This window comes from Tachyglossus aculeatus, chromosome 22, assembly GCF_015852505.1.
Source record: "Tachyglossus aculeatus isolate mTacAcu1 chromosome 22, mTacAcu1.pri, whole genome shotgun sequence".
Lineage (NCBI taxonomy): Eukaryota > Metazoa > Chordata > Mammalia > Monotremata > Tachyglossidae > Tachyglossus > Tachyglossus aculeatus.
The window spans coordinates 40,103,274-40,119,994 of record NC_052087.1 but is presented as its reverse complement, the minus strand read 5'-3'; the positions used below and the strand labels follow the sequence as shown (position 1 = coordinate 40,119,994).

The window sequence follows — 16,721 nt, the reverse complement described above, 5'->3', positions numbered from 1 at the left end:
ATGTATTTACCAACTCTGATGTATTGTACTCTCCCGAGCACTGAGCACAGTGCTCTCCACACAATAAGCTCTCAGTAAAAATAATTATTTGTTCTACCTCAGTACTTAGTACAGTGCTTGCTGCATAATAAGGGTTTAACAAATGCAATGATGATTATTGCTATTATTATTATAATTAGCAGGGGGAGGTTTATTAATAATGATAATTATTATCATTATTATTAATCTCTTGGACTGAGATTCATTATTATTATTATTAATAATACCTGTATATGTACCTGTATATATATACCTGTATATATGTTTGTACGTATTTATTACTCTATTTTACTTGTACATATCTATCTATTTATTTTATTTTGTTAGTATGTTTGGTCTTGTTCTCTGTCTCCCCCTTTTAGACTGTGAGCCCACTGTTGGGTAGGGACTGTCTCTATATGTTGCCAACTTGTACTTCCCAAGCGCTTAGTACAGTGCTCTGCACACAGTAAGCGCGCAATAAATACGATTGATTGATTGATTGATTAATAATAATGATGGTATTTGTTAAGCCTTACTATGTGCGAAGCACTGTTCTAAGTGCTGGGGGGATACAAGGTGATCAGGTTGTCCCACGCGGGGCTCACAGTCTTAATCCCCATTTTACAGATGAGGTAACTGAGGCACAGAGAAGTTAAGTGGCCTGCCCAAGGTCACACAACTGACAAGTGGTGGAGCCGGGATTCGAACCCATGACCTCTGACTCCCAAGCCCGTGCTCTTTCCACTGAGCTATGCTATTAAGTCTTTCAGCCCAAGGGATTCTAGACTGTGAGCCCTCTGTTGGGTAGGGACCGTCTTTATATGTTGCCAACTTGTACTTCCCAAGCGCTTAGTCCAGTGCTCTGCACACAGTAAGTGCTCAATAAATATGATTGAATGAATGAATAATCATAATAATAAAATCACTCCACCAATCCCTATGTAGAGTTCAATCAGTGATTAATAAATCAATCAATCACATTTATTAAGGCTTACTGTGGGCAAAGCACTGTACTAAGCTCTTGGGAAAGTACAACAATAAACAGTGACATTCTCTGCCCACAATAAACTCGCTGTGCAGAGGTGGGGAGACAGACATCAAGACGAATAAATCAAATGACAGATAATATACTTAAGTGCTGTGGGGCAGGGAAGGGGGGAAGAGCGAAGGGAGCAAGTCAGGGTGATGCAGAAGGGCGCGGGAGATGAGGAAAAATGGAGCTTAGTCTGGGAAGGCCTCTTGGAGGAGATGTGTCTTCAATAAGACTTTGAAGTGGCTCAGTGGAAAGAGCACAGGCTTTAGAGTCAGAGGTCATGGGTTCAAATTCCAGCTCCGCCAATTGTCAGCTGTGTGACTTTGGGCAAGTCCTTCACTTCTCTGGGCCTCAGTGACCTCATCTGGAAAATGGGGATGAAGACTGGGAGCCCCCCATGGGACAACCTGATCACCTTGTAACCTCCCCAGCGCTTAGAACAGTGCTTTGCACATAGTGAGCGCTTAATAAATGCTATTATTATTATTACTATTATTATTATTCTCTGGGCCTCAGTGACCTCATCTGTAAAATGAGGATGAAGACTGTGAGCCCCCCTGTGGGACAACCTGATCACCTTGTATCCTCCCTTAGAACAGCTTAGAACAGTGCTTTGCACATAGTAAGCGCTTAATAAATGCCATCAGTAAGTGGGGGGAGAGTAATTGTCGGATTTGAGGAGGGTGGGGATTCCAGCCCAGAGGCAGGCTGTGGGCCAGGAGACAGGAGAGATCGAGGCACAGTGAGGATAGCACTAGAATGACACTGATCGGGTGCTCACTATGTGCGGAGCAGTGTACTAAGTGCTTGGGAGAGTTGATAGACACATTCCCTGCCCACAGCAGGCTAGAGGATGAGGGTTTCAGGAATTTTGGGGGTTGATGAACGAGGTTCGCAATGATAGATCCGTCTCTCCGGGCTTTTCCCTTCCTTTTCACGTGCTGAACTGTCTTCTACAGAGTTCCACCCGCCTCCGCAACCCCAAGAAGATCCTTACTGCCTGCAAGACTCTCATAAGAACCTAGGCTACGTGGTCAAGATGCACGAGGGGCTTCTCTTTGTTTATGACAACAAGGAAATGCTGACACGCCACGAGCCTCGCAGCCTGCCTTACCCGGACCTGGAGACCTACACACTGGACCTCAGCCACATCCTTGCCCTCATCACCGACGGGCCAACGTATGTTGATTTGAGGCCCAGGAGGGGCCCCTTCTCTTGGACCCCTCCCTGCCTAGGGAACGTCCAGAAGTCACTCCAACGCTTCCAGAAATTCCCCTCTCTCCAAAACAGGGGCAGCAGCATCTCTTGTTGTTTACAATTTGTATCTCAGGGGTCATATGGTTGCTGCTGTCCCACAGACGGAAGAGTTGAGTAGGATGGTGAGAAAGAGCCCGGGCTTGGGAGTCGGAGGTCATGAGTTCTAATGCCGGCTCCGCCACTTGTCAGCTGTGCGACTTTGGGCAAGTCACTTCACTTCTCTGAGCCTCAGTGACCTCATCTACCAAATGGGGATGAAGACTGTGAGCCCCATGTGGGACAACCTGATCACCTTGTATCCCCTGTGGTGCTTAGAACAGTGCTTTGCACATAGTAAGCGCTTAACAAATGCCATTATTATTATTGTCTGCTGTGTGACCTTGGGCAAGTCCCTTCACTTCTCTGGGCCTCAGTTGCCTCATCTGTAAAATGGGGATCAAGACTGTGAACCGGGATAGGAACTGTGTCCAATCCGATTTGCTTGTATCTACCTCAGCGCTTAGTATAGTTCCTGGCACATAATAAGCGCTTAACAAATACCATTATTATTATTATTGAGACGAGTAACCCAAACAGCAGCCCCCAGCTCCAGGCCCAGCCTCAGGCCTAGCCCCAGGCCTCCTGCAAACACAGCAGCCTAATTCATAGACCCTGGTGCTAGTTTGGGGATTTCTTGGGGCCTAGGGGTACCTTTCGTGCCTGTGTGCCTGGGTTCCCTGGGGGCTGGGGGCACCCTGTGTGTCAGTCTGTCAGTCAATCATATTTTTTGAGCACTTACTGTGTGCAGAGCACTGTACTAAGGGAGAGCCTTGTCTTTTTCCATGCTGTCAACTCATCTCCGACCCATAGCGATACCATGGACACATCTCTCCCGTAACGCCCCACCTCCATCTGCAGTTGTTCTGGTAGTGTATCCACAGAGGTTTTTTTTGGTAAAAATATGGAAGCGGTTTACCGTTGCCTCTTTCCGTGCAGTAAACATGAGTCTCCGCCCTCGACTCTCTTCCATGCCGCTGCTGCACAGCTCAGGGAAGTTTTGACTTATAGCAGATGGCCTTCCACTCTCTATCCACTATCCAAGTTAGGAATGGAATGGGTAGGCCTCTGCTTGACTCTCCCTCCCGTAGTCGAGACTGGTAGAGGACTGGAAAGTCTCCAGGTGCCACCCTGATAGGCGTTTGGGGTTAGGGAAGCAGCGTGGCTCAGTGGAAAGAGCCCGGGCTTTGGAATCAGAGGTTATGGGTTCAAATCCCGGCTCTGCCAATTGTCAGCTGTGTGACTTTGGGCAAGTCACTTCATGAATGAATAATAATAATAATAACAAAATCACTCCACCAATCCGTATATAGAGTTCAATCAATCAATGATTAATAAATCAATCAATCACATTTATTAAGTGCTTACTGTGGGCAGAGCACTGTACTAAGCACTTGGGAAAGTACAATACAACAATAAACAGTGACATTCTCTGCCCACAATAAGCTCGCTGTGCAGAGGTGGGGAGACAGACATCAAGATGAATAAATCAAATGACAGATAATATACTTAAGTGCTGTGGGGCAGGGAAGGGGGGAAAGAGCAAAGGGTAACTGTGGCCTCAGTTACCTCATCTGGAAAATGGGGATTAAGACTGTGAGCCCCCCGTGGGACAACCTGATCACCTTGTCGCCTCCCCAGCGCTTAGACTAGTGCTTTGCACATAGTAAGCGCTTAATAAATGCCATTATTATTATTACTACTAGTAGTAGTACATTGTAACAATAAACAGACACATTCACTGCCCACAGCGAGCTTACAGTCTAGAGGGGGAGAAAGACAGTAATATATATAAATAAATGACAGATATGGATATAAGTTCTGTGGAGCTGGGATGGGGGATGAACAAAAGAAGCAAGTCAAGGTGATGCAGAAGGGAGTGGGAAATGAGGAAAGGAAGGATAAATCAGGGAAGGCCTCTGTGTGCCTGCGTGCCTGTGTGCTTGGGGGTCCGGGGGCCTGGGGGGCACCCTGCTTACAAATGATTGATTGATTGATTGATTGATTTTCTAGGGGTCTGGCCTGTTTTATGAGCCATTGAAAGCTAGGGCCAGGGGAGACCGCCTAACCTAATTGAAAGAACGCGGCCCTGGGAGTCGGGAGGCCCGGGTTCTAATCCTGACACCTCCATCTGCCTGCTTGTGACCTTGGTCAAGTCACTTCACTTCTCTGCATCTCAGTTTCCTCATCTATAAAGTTGGGGGTTCTTTTTTTTAATGGGTATTTGTTAAGCACTTATTCTGTGCCAGTCACTATACACAGCACTAGTGTAGATACAAACTAATCAGGTTGGACACAGTCCCTGTCCCCCATGTGGCTCACAGTCTTAATCTCCATTTTACAGATGAGGGAACTGAGGCACAGAGAAATGAAGTGACTTGCCCAAGGTCACACAGCAGGCAAGTGGCAGAGCCAGGATGAGAACCCACTACGAGGCTCGTGCTCTTTCCCAGGGAATTCTAAACCTGTTTTCCCTCCGGCTTTTGATTGCTGAGTCCCGCAAGAGGCAGGGACCATATCTCATCTGATTGTCGTGTATTTAGTCCAGTACTTGACACCTAATAAGTACTTAACCCATACCACAGTTTGTCTTATTCTCTCCCTGGCAGAGCAGAGACACATTGGTGTGTGTCTATATTGCTCCTTGGAGTAGAGTCTGTGAAGTGCCAGGTGTGTTGGAACATTTCCAACATTTCGGGGGTGGGAGGAGGAGGTGGCTGGTAAAATATTTGTCAACGTTTGTCCAAAATTGTGAACTGTGGAAGGTCTTTTGAAAATTGAAAGCACCATATTAACCATTTTTATCATCATCTTTATCAATGATTATAATTACCGCATTCTTAGGTTCCAGCACCAGATATTTTACTGGAGTTAGAAAAACTAGTAGGTGAGAAGAGGGGAGAGGGCTTACCTTTCAGTGAATTTCACTGAAGCAGCGTGGCCTAGTGGATAGAGCTCGAGCCTGAGAGTCAGGAGGACCTGGGTTCTAATCCTGACTCTGCCGCTTCATTCAATTCATTCATTCAGTCATATTTAATGAGCACTTACTGTGTGCAGAGCACTATACCAAACACCTGGAAAGTACAATTCAGCAACAGGTAGAGACAGTCCCTACCCAACAATGGGCTCACAGTCTAGTCTGCTGTGTGACCTTGGGCAAGTTACTTCACTTCTCTCCATCTCAGTTCCCTCATCTGTAAAGTGGGGATTAAGTCTGTGGGCCCCATGTGGGACAGGGAATGTGTCCAACCCAATTTACCTGTATGTACCCCCAGTGCTTAGTACAGTACCTGGCACATAGTAAGCACTTAACAAATACCACAGTTATTATTATTATTGAATTCCTACTTGTTTTTACATATTCCTTCCAGACTTGTTTTACCCTCTGCTGGGCTCTGGGCCTTTCCAGTGGGGGAAAGTCTAAAATTATATTCCCTTGGTCAAAGGACTGCTCACTGTTGCCATGCACTGTTTTTTTTTTTTAAATGGAATTTGTTAAACACTTACTATGTGCCAGGCACTGTACTAAGCGTCGGAGTAGATATAGGTAATCAGGTTGGACATGGTCCATGTTCCACAAGGGGCTCATAATCTTAATCCCCATTTTACAGATGAAGTCACTGAGGCTCAGAGAAGTAAAGTGACTTGCCCAAGGTCACCCAGTAGACAAGTGGTGGAGGCAGGATTAGAACCCAAGTCCTCCTGTCTCCCAGGCCCATGCTCTATCCACTAGGCCACACTGCTTCCTTGTGAGTGTCCTCCAGTGTGGCGGGTAGTTTCAGGTAGAGCCCGACCAGTGAATAAAATTCTGTATGGAACCAAAAGTTGGCCTCGGGTTTGGTGTGGAAATAATAACAATAATAATAATGATAATAATGATAATTTGTTAAGTGCTTACTATGCGTCAAGCACTGTTCTAAGTGATGGGGTAGATACAAGCTAATCAGGTTGGACACAGTCCCTGTCATTCATTCATTCATTCATTCAATCGTATTTATTAATAATGATGGCATTTGTTAAGCGCTTACTACGTGCAAAGCACTGTTCTAAGCGCTGGCGGGGATACAAGGTGATCAAGTTGCCCCACGTGGGGCTCACAGTCTTAATCCCCATTTTACAGATGAGGTAACTGAGGCTCAGAGAAGTTAAGTGACTTGCCCAAGATCACACAGCAGACGTGTTGTGGAGCCAGGATTCGAACCCCTGACCTCTGACTCCAAAGCCCGTGCTCTTTCCACTGAGCTATGCTGCGTATTGAGTGCTTACTGTGTGCAGAGCACTGTACTAAGCGCTTGGGAAGTACGAGTCAGCAACGTTTGGAGATGGTCCCTACCCAACAGCGGGCTCACAGTCTAGAAGGGGGAGACAGACATTCATTCAATCGTATTTATTGAGCACTTACTGTGGGCAGAGCACTGCACAAAGCCCTTGGGAGAGTACAATATAATAATAAACAGACACATTTCCTGCCCACAACCATTGTCTCCCCTGGGGCTCCCAGTCTTAATCCCCATTTACACATGAGGTAACTGAGGCCTAGTGAAGTGACTCACCCAAGGTCACACAGCAGACAAGTGGCGGAGCTGGAATTAGAACCCAGGTCCTACTGACCCCCAGGCCCGGGCTCTATGGAAAGATGACGGATGAGGCAGGATGCTGTCCGGCCTGTCCTCCCCAAGATGTTCCCTCTGGCCTGAAACCTCTCTCTCTTTTTGGGCCAAACTGGATTTTCAGCTGGTCCCAACCTCCGCCCTCCTCCCCTCCACCACTCAACGGCTCATAAATCTTTTCTGGCCATTCCAGGGCATCAGGGAATTCCATTCCACCCAGGAAACGAGCCTCGCCATTCACAGAGATGCAGTGTCAGCTGGGGTTGGGGTCAGGGGGTGGAGGAGGTGTTTCACCTCCAGAGTTTGGTTCCGATGGCTCCTCACCTGTGATTTTTCTGCCCCTCCCTCTTCCTCCTCCTCCCACCCGCAACTTCCACCCCTTGCAGGAAAACCTACTGTCACCGAAGACTTAACTTTTTGGAGTCGAAGTTCAGCCTCCATGAGATGCTAAATGAAATGTCCGAGTTCAAAGAATTGAAGAGCAACCCCCACCGAGACTTCTATAACGTGAGAAAGGTGCGTGCTGGAGTTTTCTCTGGTCTCCCCACAGGCCACCGGGCGAAATGCCCTCCAATCCCTGCTTGCTCATTTTCTCTTTCCTCGGTTTTATTGAGTGCTTTTACTGTGTGCAGAGTGAGGTATTAAGCACTCAGGAGAGTATAGAGGCACATTTCTTGTTCACATGAATTTACAGTCTAGAGCGGGAGGGGCACTCCTTGAAATGCTGTGTCCTTCGGAGATGTGTTTTGAGTAGCTGTCATTTCATGATGTGGCCCCGCTAATGTGAAATCAGCTCACCTGCCATAAGTGACAAAGCATGATTCATTTTGCATGGGACCTGCCCAGTTCCAAGAAGTCAAATAAGCAAAGGGAAGAAGAGCCGTGTACGTTCCTTGGGGCCGGGAAGCATAATTTGCCCTGTCACATCTAGCACGTTCTTTACGCAGTGCTGATTGGTTGCTTTTCCAATTTCTTCATCCGTGATCTCGGAGTTCATCCTCTAATCTACTCATCAGTGACTTGTCCTTTTTAGAACTAACATGGGGAGGGGGTTCTCAACAAAAAGGAGAGACGTTCAGTCAAAACCAGCCTAGAGTCTTGTTTTCCTTTTCTCTTCCACTGATACCTATTTTGCTTCCTCCCTCGTCCCAGTTTGTGCCTGCCTAAGTTAAGGAGACCGTGTCACGCAGTGTTAAGCGCTGGGGTAGAGATAAGATAATGAGTATGGACACAGTACTCAGAGTCTAAGACGGAGGGAGGGAGAACAGTATATTAAGAGAGCTGGAGTGCTCTGGTTTGAGTCTCAAAGACACTGGTTTGAGTCTCTTTCCAATTAACGTTCCAGTTAAAGAAGTAGCATGGCTCAGTGCAAAGAGCATGGGTTTGGGAGTCAGAGGTCATGGGTTCTAATCCCAGCTCTGCCACTTGTCAGCTGTGTGACTTTGGGCAAGTCACCTCACTTCTCTGAGCCTCAGTTACCTCATCTGTTAAGACTGTAAGCCCCACGTGGGACAACCTGATTACCTTGTATCCCCCCCCCCCAGCACTTAGAACAGTGCTTGGCACATAGTAAGTGCTTAACAAATACCATTATTATTATTATTATTAATAAAAATGATAGTGATAATATTTGACATTTGTTAAGCGTTATGTATCAAGCACGGTACTAAGCGCTGGGGTAGATACAAGAAAAGCTGGTTGGACACAGTCCCTGTGCCACAAGGACCCACGGTCTAAGCAGGTGGAAGAGTAACTATTGAATTCCCAGTTTACAGGTGAGAAAACTGAGGGCCAGAGAAGTTAAGTGACTTGCCCAAGGTTCCACAAAAGTCAGGCGGCAAAGGCAGAATTAAGAACCCAGCTCACCTGACTCCAAGCCCGAGCTGTTCCACTAAAGTACACTGCTTCTCTGACTATTGACTGTCTCATGAGAGGCTTTGGAGAGCCTACAGGTTCCTCTCCATTTGGGCCTGTAAAATTAGGTTTCTTCATCATTTTCCTGTCTTAAGATCTGAGGAAAGTCTGGCAAGAGGTATTCATTTAATCGTATTTCATTCAATCGTATTTTGAGCCTGTAAAATTAGGTTTCTTCGTCGTTTTCCTGTCTTAAGATCTGGGGAAAGTCTGGCAAGAGGTATTCATTGAATCATATTTCATTCAATCATATTTATTGACTGCTTACTGTGTGCAGAGCACTTGGGAGAGTACAGTATAGCAATAGACAGACACATTCCCTGTCCACAACAAGCTTATAGTCTAAGGGAGACTCCAATAAGGTTGCTGTATTTGCCTTTAAACGTTCTGGGGTGGGAGAGATGCCACAATCTGGTTCTTTTAACGTTGCCCATTGGGGCTCTTTTAAAATGACCGTTCAGACAGTCGAAGAAAGTGGGACGCCTAAGACCCAGATATTATTCTCAAAGGACAATGATCACTTTCTTCTCTTTGGCCACCCTAAAGGATTTCTAAGTGGCAGAGTAATATTGATGGCATTTGTTAAGCACTTACTATGTGTCAAACACTGTTCTGCGCACTGGGGTAGATACAAGATCATCAGGTTGGTCACAGCCTCTTTCCCACATGGGGCTTCCAGTCTCAATCCCCATTTGATAGATGAGGAAACTGAGGCACAGAGAAGTGAAGTGACTTGTCCAAGGTCACACAACAGACAAGGGCCGGAGCCGGGTTTAGAACCCAGGTCCTTCTGACTCCCAGGTTCTATCCACTAGGACTTAATATGGTTCCCAAATGTGTATTCATTCATTCATTCAGTTGTATTTATTGAGCGCTTAGTGTGTGCAGAGCACTGTACTAAGCGCTTGGAATGTACAGTTCGGCAACATATAGAGACGGTCCCTACCTAACAATGGGCTCACAATCTAGAAGGGGGAGACAGACAGCAAAACAGACCAAGTAGACAGGTGTCAATACCATCAAAATAAATAGAATTATAGATATATACACATCATTAATAAAATAGAGTGATGCACAAGTGTTGTGGGGAGGGGAAGGGAGTAGGGCAGAAGGAGGGAGTGTATTCTTCCCCAGTGCTTAGTTGAGTGCTCTGTATACAGTAAAGGTTTAATATTGTTACTATTTATACTAAAGTGTAGTTCCAACTAAAGTATTAAAGTACTCTTCATGAGGGAATGTTTTCCAACATGGTAACTTAACTGCTGAGGCCTGTAGTTCTTGTGGTAGAAGCAGTAGTAATGATAATAAGTAGAGAAGCAGCGTGGCTTAATGGCAAGATCTCGGCCTTGGGAGTCAAAAGTCGTGAGTTCTAATCCCGGCTCCGCCACTTGTCAGCTGTGTGATTTTGGACAAGTCACTTCACTTCTCTGGGCCTCAGTCACTTCATCTCTAAAATGGGGATCGAGATTATGAGCCCCAAGTGGGACAACCTGATAACCTTGTATCTATCCCAGGGCTTAGAACAGTGCTTGGCACATAGTAAGCGCTTAACTACTACCATTATTATTATTATTATTATTATTATTATTATTGAATAGTATTTGGTTTGCTTCTCTTATACATATCTGGCCCCTCTCCCTCAGTTCCTTTTTGGAAAAACAGCAAAAGAGAAAATGTTATCCTTGTTCTGTTATCATTTCTAATGCCAGTGTATTTTCTCTGCTTGAGTCCTTTTTTTTTTTTTTTTGCCTGGTGGCCCACAGAGAAGGCTCAGGGAGCTATTTTTGTTATTATCTGATTAATTACCCATCGTCATCATGTCCAGGACTAGACTCATATGTCTAATTAAGTTCTGCTTGTCTTTCAAAATTGCCCGTCTAATGCCCTGGGCTTTCTGTTCATTCTGGAGCCAAAGTCTTGAAACATGCTCAGCCTAAGAATTAGCTTGACTGGAGGGCAGACTGACATCTAATATTCCACCATGGCTGGTAGAGTTTTGCCTTGTTTTTTTTTTTTACAGTATTTGTTAAATACTTAAAATGTGCCAGGCACTATCCTAAGCATTAGGGTAGATGTGAGGTTGGACACAGTCTATGTCCCCTGTGGAGCTCACAGTCTTCATCCCCATTTTACAGATGAGGTTACTGAGGCACAGAGCAGAGAAGTGACTCTCCCAAGGTCACGCAGCGGACGAGCGGCGGAACCGGGATTAATAATAATAATAATAATAATAACGATGGCATTTATTAAGCGCTTACTATGTGCAAAGCACTGTTCTAAGCGCTGGGGAGGTTACAAGTTGATCAGGTTGTCCCACGGGGGTGCTCACAGTTTTAATCCCCATTTTACAGATGAGGTAACTGAGGCACAGAGAAGTTAAGCGACTTGCCCAAAGTCACACGGTTGACAATTGGCGGAGCCGGGATTTGAACTCATGACCTCTGACTCCAAAGCCCCTGCTCTTTCCACTGAGCCACACTGCTTCTCTATATACTTGTGTGTATATGTACATACTTATAATTCTATTTCTTTATATTAATGATGTGTATACATCTATAATTCTATTTATACTGATGCTATCGATGCCTGTTTACTTGTTTTGATGTCTGTCTCCCCCCTTCTAGACCGTGAGCCTGTTGTGGGCAGGGACTGTCTCTATTTGTCGCTGAATTGTACCTTCCAAGAACTTAGTACAGTACTCTGTACAAACTAAGAATCCAGGGCCTTCTGGCTTCCAGGCTGTGCTCTAACCACTAGACCACACTGCTCTTCATGGCAGTCCACAGAAGTCAGTCTGGGCTGTAGAGCAGAAGAGGGTCATAGTTGCTAGGGATTTATTAGAGGACCATGAGACATTAGTGGAAAGAGCCCGGGCCTGGGAATCAGGGGACCCGGGTTCAAATTCTGCATCCACCACTTGGCTGCCATATGACCTTAGGCAAGTCACTTCGTGACTCTGGGCCTCAGTTTTCTCATCTGTAGAAATGAGGGTTTAATACCTATCCCCCTCTCCCTTAGGCTGTGGGCCCAATGTGGGACAGGAACTCGGTCCAGTCTTAGATTTTATCTCCCCCCGCATTTAGTATAGTGCTTGGCTCCTAGTTTAATAATACTGTAATTCTTAAGCTCGTTGTGGGCAAGGAACGTATCTGCTAATTCTGCTGTATTGAACTCTCCCAAGGGCTTAGTGAGTGCCCTGAACACAGTAAACACAGTAAATTCCACCGATGGATTGATTGATTGATTATTATTGACTAGCACAAATGCCCCAAAGTTGATCGTCTTGGCCGCCACTACATGGCTCTGGAGAAGACTGGTGAAGGAGGGAAGAATCTCGGCGGAGCCTACGTGAGCGAGCATTGGTTGCCGATTCAGTCAATCAGTCAATGGTATTTATTGATCGCTTACTATGTGCAGAGCACTGTACTAAGCTCTTGGAAGATAACACAGCGGAATTAGCGGACGCGTTCCCTGCCCATAAGGAGCTTATAGTCCAGAGGGGGAGACGGACATTCATATGAATAATTGAGGAATTTATAATATATCATTTGAAGATGTGTACAAAAGTGCTGTGGGGTTGGGGGTAGGATGAATATAGCTATAATTCTATTTATCTATTCTGATAGTATTGACACCTGTCTACTTGTTTTGTTGTCTGTCTCCCCCTTCTAGACTGTGACCCCATTCTTGGGTAGGGACTGTCTCTATCTGTTGCTGATTTGTACTTTCCAAGCGCTTAGTACAGTGCTCTGCACACAGTAAGCGCTCAATAAATACGATTGAATGAATGAATGAATGTTCTGGGCCCAGACTCTCACAACTGGTCTATTATTATTAATAATTAACAATCAGTAGTAATGCCACTATTCTTAATAAGAATAATAGTGGTATTTGCTCAAGTGCTTAGTACAGTGCTCTGCACACAGTAAGCACTCAATAAATATGATTGAATGAATGAATGTTAGTGCTTATTATGTGCCAAGCATTGTACTAAGTGCTGGGGTAGATACACAGATCGGACACAGTCTCTGTTCCTCATAGGCATCACAATCTAAGGAGGGAAAACATCCCCATTTTGCAGATAAGGAAACTGAAGCGCGGGAAAGATAAGTGACTTGTCCAGGGTCACACAGCAGACAAGTGGTGGAGCTAGATTAGAATCCAGGTCTTCTGAATACCAGTCTTTTGCTAGGCCTTGCTGGTTCTCCATTGGATTGGAGACTAGAGATGTTTGCCTAAAGAGAAGCAAAATGCTGTGGAAAAATTAAGCCCAACTGGGCACCTCAACCGGTCAATCAATAGTATTTATTGAGCATCTGTTGTGGGCACTCAACTCAGAGCATGGGAGAATATGATAGAACTGGGTAGACACTATCCCTGCCTTCAAGGAGCTACAATTCACAAGGGGAGACAGTAAATTACAGACAAGAGGAAGAAGGAAAAGAGGATATATATGGAAACTATGCAGGCTGGTAGCTTTTAGGACTTAATTGCAAGGCTGCTTGTCAATGTGATTGTGGAACACAGGAAATATGCAGAGGAGGAAATTCATAGGTATAGAAACTCTTAGGTCAATAACAACATTTTTTTCCACTTGAAGTAACTAACTGAACTTTGGAGAAGCAGCGTGGTTCAGTGGATAGAGCACGGCCTGGGAATCAGAAGGACGTAAATTTTAATCCCGGCTTTGCCACATGTCTGCTATGTGACCTTGGGCAAGTCACTTAACTTGTCTCTGTGCCTCGGTTACCTCATCTGTAAAAAATGGGGATTGACAGTGTGAGCCCCATGTGGGACAGGGACTGGGTCCAACCTGATTAACTTCTACCTGCCCCGGCAGGTAGAACTTAGAACAGTTCTTGGAACACAGTAAGCACTTAACAAATACCATAATAATAATAATAATTATTATAGGAAGCACATAATAGAGATAAGTGGCATTCACAAGCATTTCATTCAAAAATGTTTGCTTCGCATACAGACCGAAAGCTCCCACATGGAGCTCACGGTTTAAGTAGAAGGGAGAACAGGTACTGAATCCCCATTTTTACAGATGAGGAAACTGAGGCCCAGAGAAGTTCATTGACTTGTCCAAAGTCACACTGCAGGCAGATGGCAGGGCCGGGATGAGAACCCGGGCCCGTTCTCTATCCACTAGGCTATGCTGCTTCTATCCTTTGTCCCATCTATCATCCACTGGGGGTTACAGTTAGTTTTCAATCTACTTTCCTCCATTGTCCAGCAAATGGGGATCCTTTTTAAGAGAAGGGTGGATGCCAACTGCCATATTTCTCCCCCTCCTCCCCCTCTCCATCCCCCCGGCCTTACCTCCTTCCCTTCCCCACAGCACCTGTATATATGTATATATGTTTGTACGTATTTATTACTCTATTTTACTTGTACATATCTATTCTATTTTATTTTGCTAATATGTTTTGTTTTGTTCTCTGTCTCCCCCTTCTAGACTGTGAGCCCACTGTTGGGTAGGGACAGCCTCTATATGTTGCCAACTTGTACTTCCCAAGCACTTAGTCCAGTGCTCTGCACACAGTAAGCGCTCAATAAATACGATTGATTGATTGATATTTACCGAGTGCTTACTATGTGCAGAGCACTGTACCAAGCACTTGGGAGAGCACAGTACAACAGAACGAGCAAACATGTTCCTTGTCCGCAATGAGCTTCAGTCTAGATGGGAAGACAGATATTAATATGAATAAAAAAGTCATTTATGATATATAATTTAAAGATCTGTACATACGTGCTATGGGGCTGGGGAAGGGGCAAATATCAAATATCCAAAGGTCACAAATCCAAGTTCTTAGACCACGCAGAAGGGAAAGCGAACCGGGAAAAAGAGGGCTTAATCAGAAAGGCGTTTTGGAACTTTGGCTTTGTGCTTGTGACTGGTGTGGACAGATGGCTTTTCATGCTGTAATTCTGGAGTCTATCCTAATTGTTCAGAATGTGAGACCCTTGAGCTTTATTAACTAGGCCTCAATTATTCGTTTGAATACCCCAGTGTTCAGCACAGTGCTTTGCCTATTTTAAGCCCTTGATAAATGGCAGCGATCGTCACTATAATGAGGAGCTCTAGGGCAAAATTCGTCGAAGATAGTGACAATAAAGCGTGACGGTTAAAACGGGCCGAGAGTGAATGATTCATCGCCCAGGACTAAGTTCTGGTTCTCAGGGTTGAGGGCAGGGTGAATATCAATTGCCCAGAGCACAGACCCTGGTGCAGATTCCCTGCCCACAAAGAGCTTACAGTCTAGAGGAGGAGACAGACTTTAAAATCAGTTATGGACAGGGGAAATAGTAGACTATAAGGAGCTAGACATAAGCACCATAGCCAAGTTCATAGGCAATGCAGAGGGGAGGGGAAATGAGGGCTTAATTGGGGAAGGCCTCTTGGAGGAGAGGGGATTTTAGGAGGGTTTTGAAGATTATAATGATTATAATAATAATGATAATAATTGTGGTGTTTAAGCGCTTACTATATAGTAGAAATCGTGGTATTTCTTAAGCACTTAATATGTGCCAGGCACTGTACTAAGCCCTGGGGTGGATTCAAGCAAATCAGGATGGACAACGTCCTAGTCCCAAGCGGGGCCCACCGTCTCAATCCCCATTTTACAGATGAAGCAGCGTGGCTCAGTGGAAAGAGCCCGGGCTTTGGAATCAGAGGTCATGGGTTCAAATCCAGGCTCTGCCGATTGTCAGCTGTGTGACTTTGGGCAAATCACTTAACTTCTCTGTGCCTCAGTTACCTCATCTGTAAAACGGGGATTAAGACTGTGAGCCCCACGTGGGACAACCTGATCGCCTTGTAACCTCCCAAGCGCTTAGAACAGTGCTTTGCACATAGTAAGTGCTTAATAAATCCCATCATTATTATTATGAGGTAACGGAGGCTCAGAGAAGCGAAGGGACTTGCCTGAGGTCACGCAGCGGACAAGTGGCGGAGCTGGGATTAGAACCCAAGACCTTCGAAAGGAGTCTTCTGCTGTGACTGCGGGCTAGGCTGGGCAGATTAAAGGGTTTAGCAGCCCCAGGGGGGCAGAGAGAGATGTGGGGCAGATATACTCATCAGGGAGGGTTGGTACAAACTGGACTGGATTTCTGGCGGAGATTGTGTCATCTTCTATTCCGGATGGCCGCCCAAATTGGGTCGAGCCTCATCTGTCTGGAATGGTTGGTTGGGCGTGGTTCTGCCCGAAGGCAGGGTGTTGGATTAAATCAATCCATCAATCGTATTTATTGAGCGCTTACTGTGTGCAGAGCACTGTACTAAGCGCTTGGGAAGTACAAGTTGGCAACATATAGAGACGGTCCCTACCCAGCAGTGGGCTCGGATTAAATGACCTTTTAAGGCCTCCTTGGAGCGCTGGGCTCCTGGGGTTCAGGGGTCACTGACGTCAGTCGGAGGAGGCGGGTGGGGCCGGCCTGGTGGAGGCTTCTGGGAAGCGGTGTGGCCTAATGGATAGAGCACAGGCCCGGGAGTCAGAAGGACCTGGGTTCTAATCCCGGCTCTGCCACTTGTGTGCTATAGTAATAATGATGGCATTTATTAAGCGCTTACTATGTGCCAAGCGCTGTTCTAAGCGCCAGGGAGGATACGAGATGATCAGGTTGTCCCACGTGGTGCTCACAGTCTTCATCCCCATTTTACAGATGAGGTAACTGAGGCACAGAGAAGTCAAGTGACTTCCCCAAGGTCACACAGCTGACAAGTGGCGGAGCCGGGATTAGAACCCATGGCCTCTGACTCCCAAGCCCAGGCTCTTTCCACTGAGCCATGCTGCTTCTCGTGGCCTTGGACAAGTCGCTTCTCTTCTGTGGGTCTCAGT

General features: G+C 45.8%; 1 protein-coding gene across 1 annotated transcript in view; it reads left to right on the top strand.

Moving 5' to 3' along the window:
* The window catches only part of AMPD3 (adenosine monophosphate deaminase 3), a 121,950-nt gene that overhangs the window by 72,625 nt on the left and 32,604 nt on the right, over positions 1–16,721 (top strand). Inside the window, exons 5-6 of the mRNA XM_038765039.1 lie at positions 2,014–2,233; positions 7,344–7,473. Of these exons, the coding sequence (XP_038620967.1) occupies positions 2,014–2,233; positions 7,344–7,473 (350 nt within the window). The remainder of the gene's footprint in view (positions 1–2,013; positions 2,234–7,343; positions 7,474–16,721) is intronic.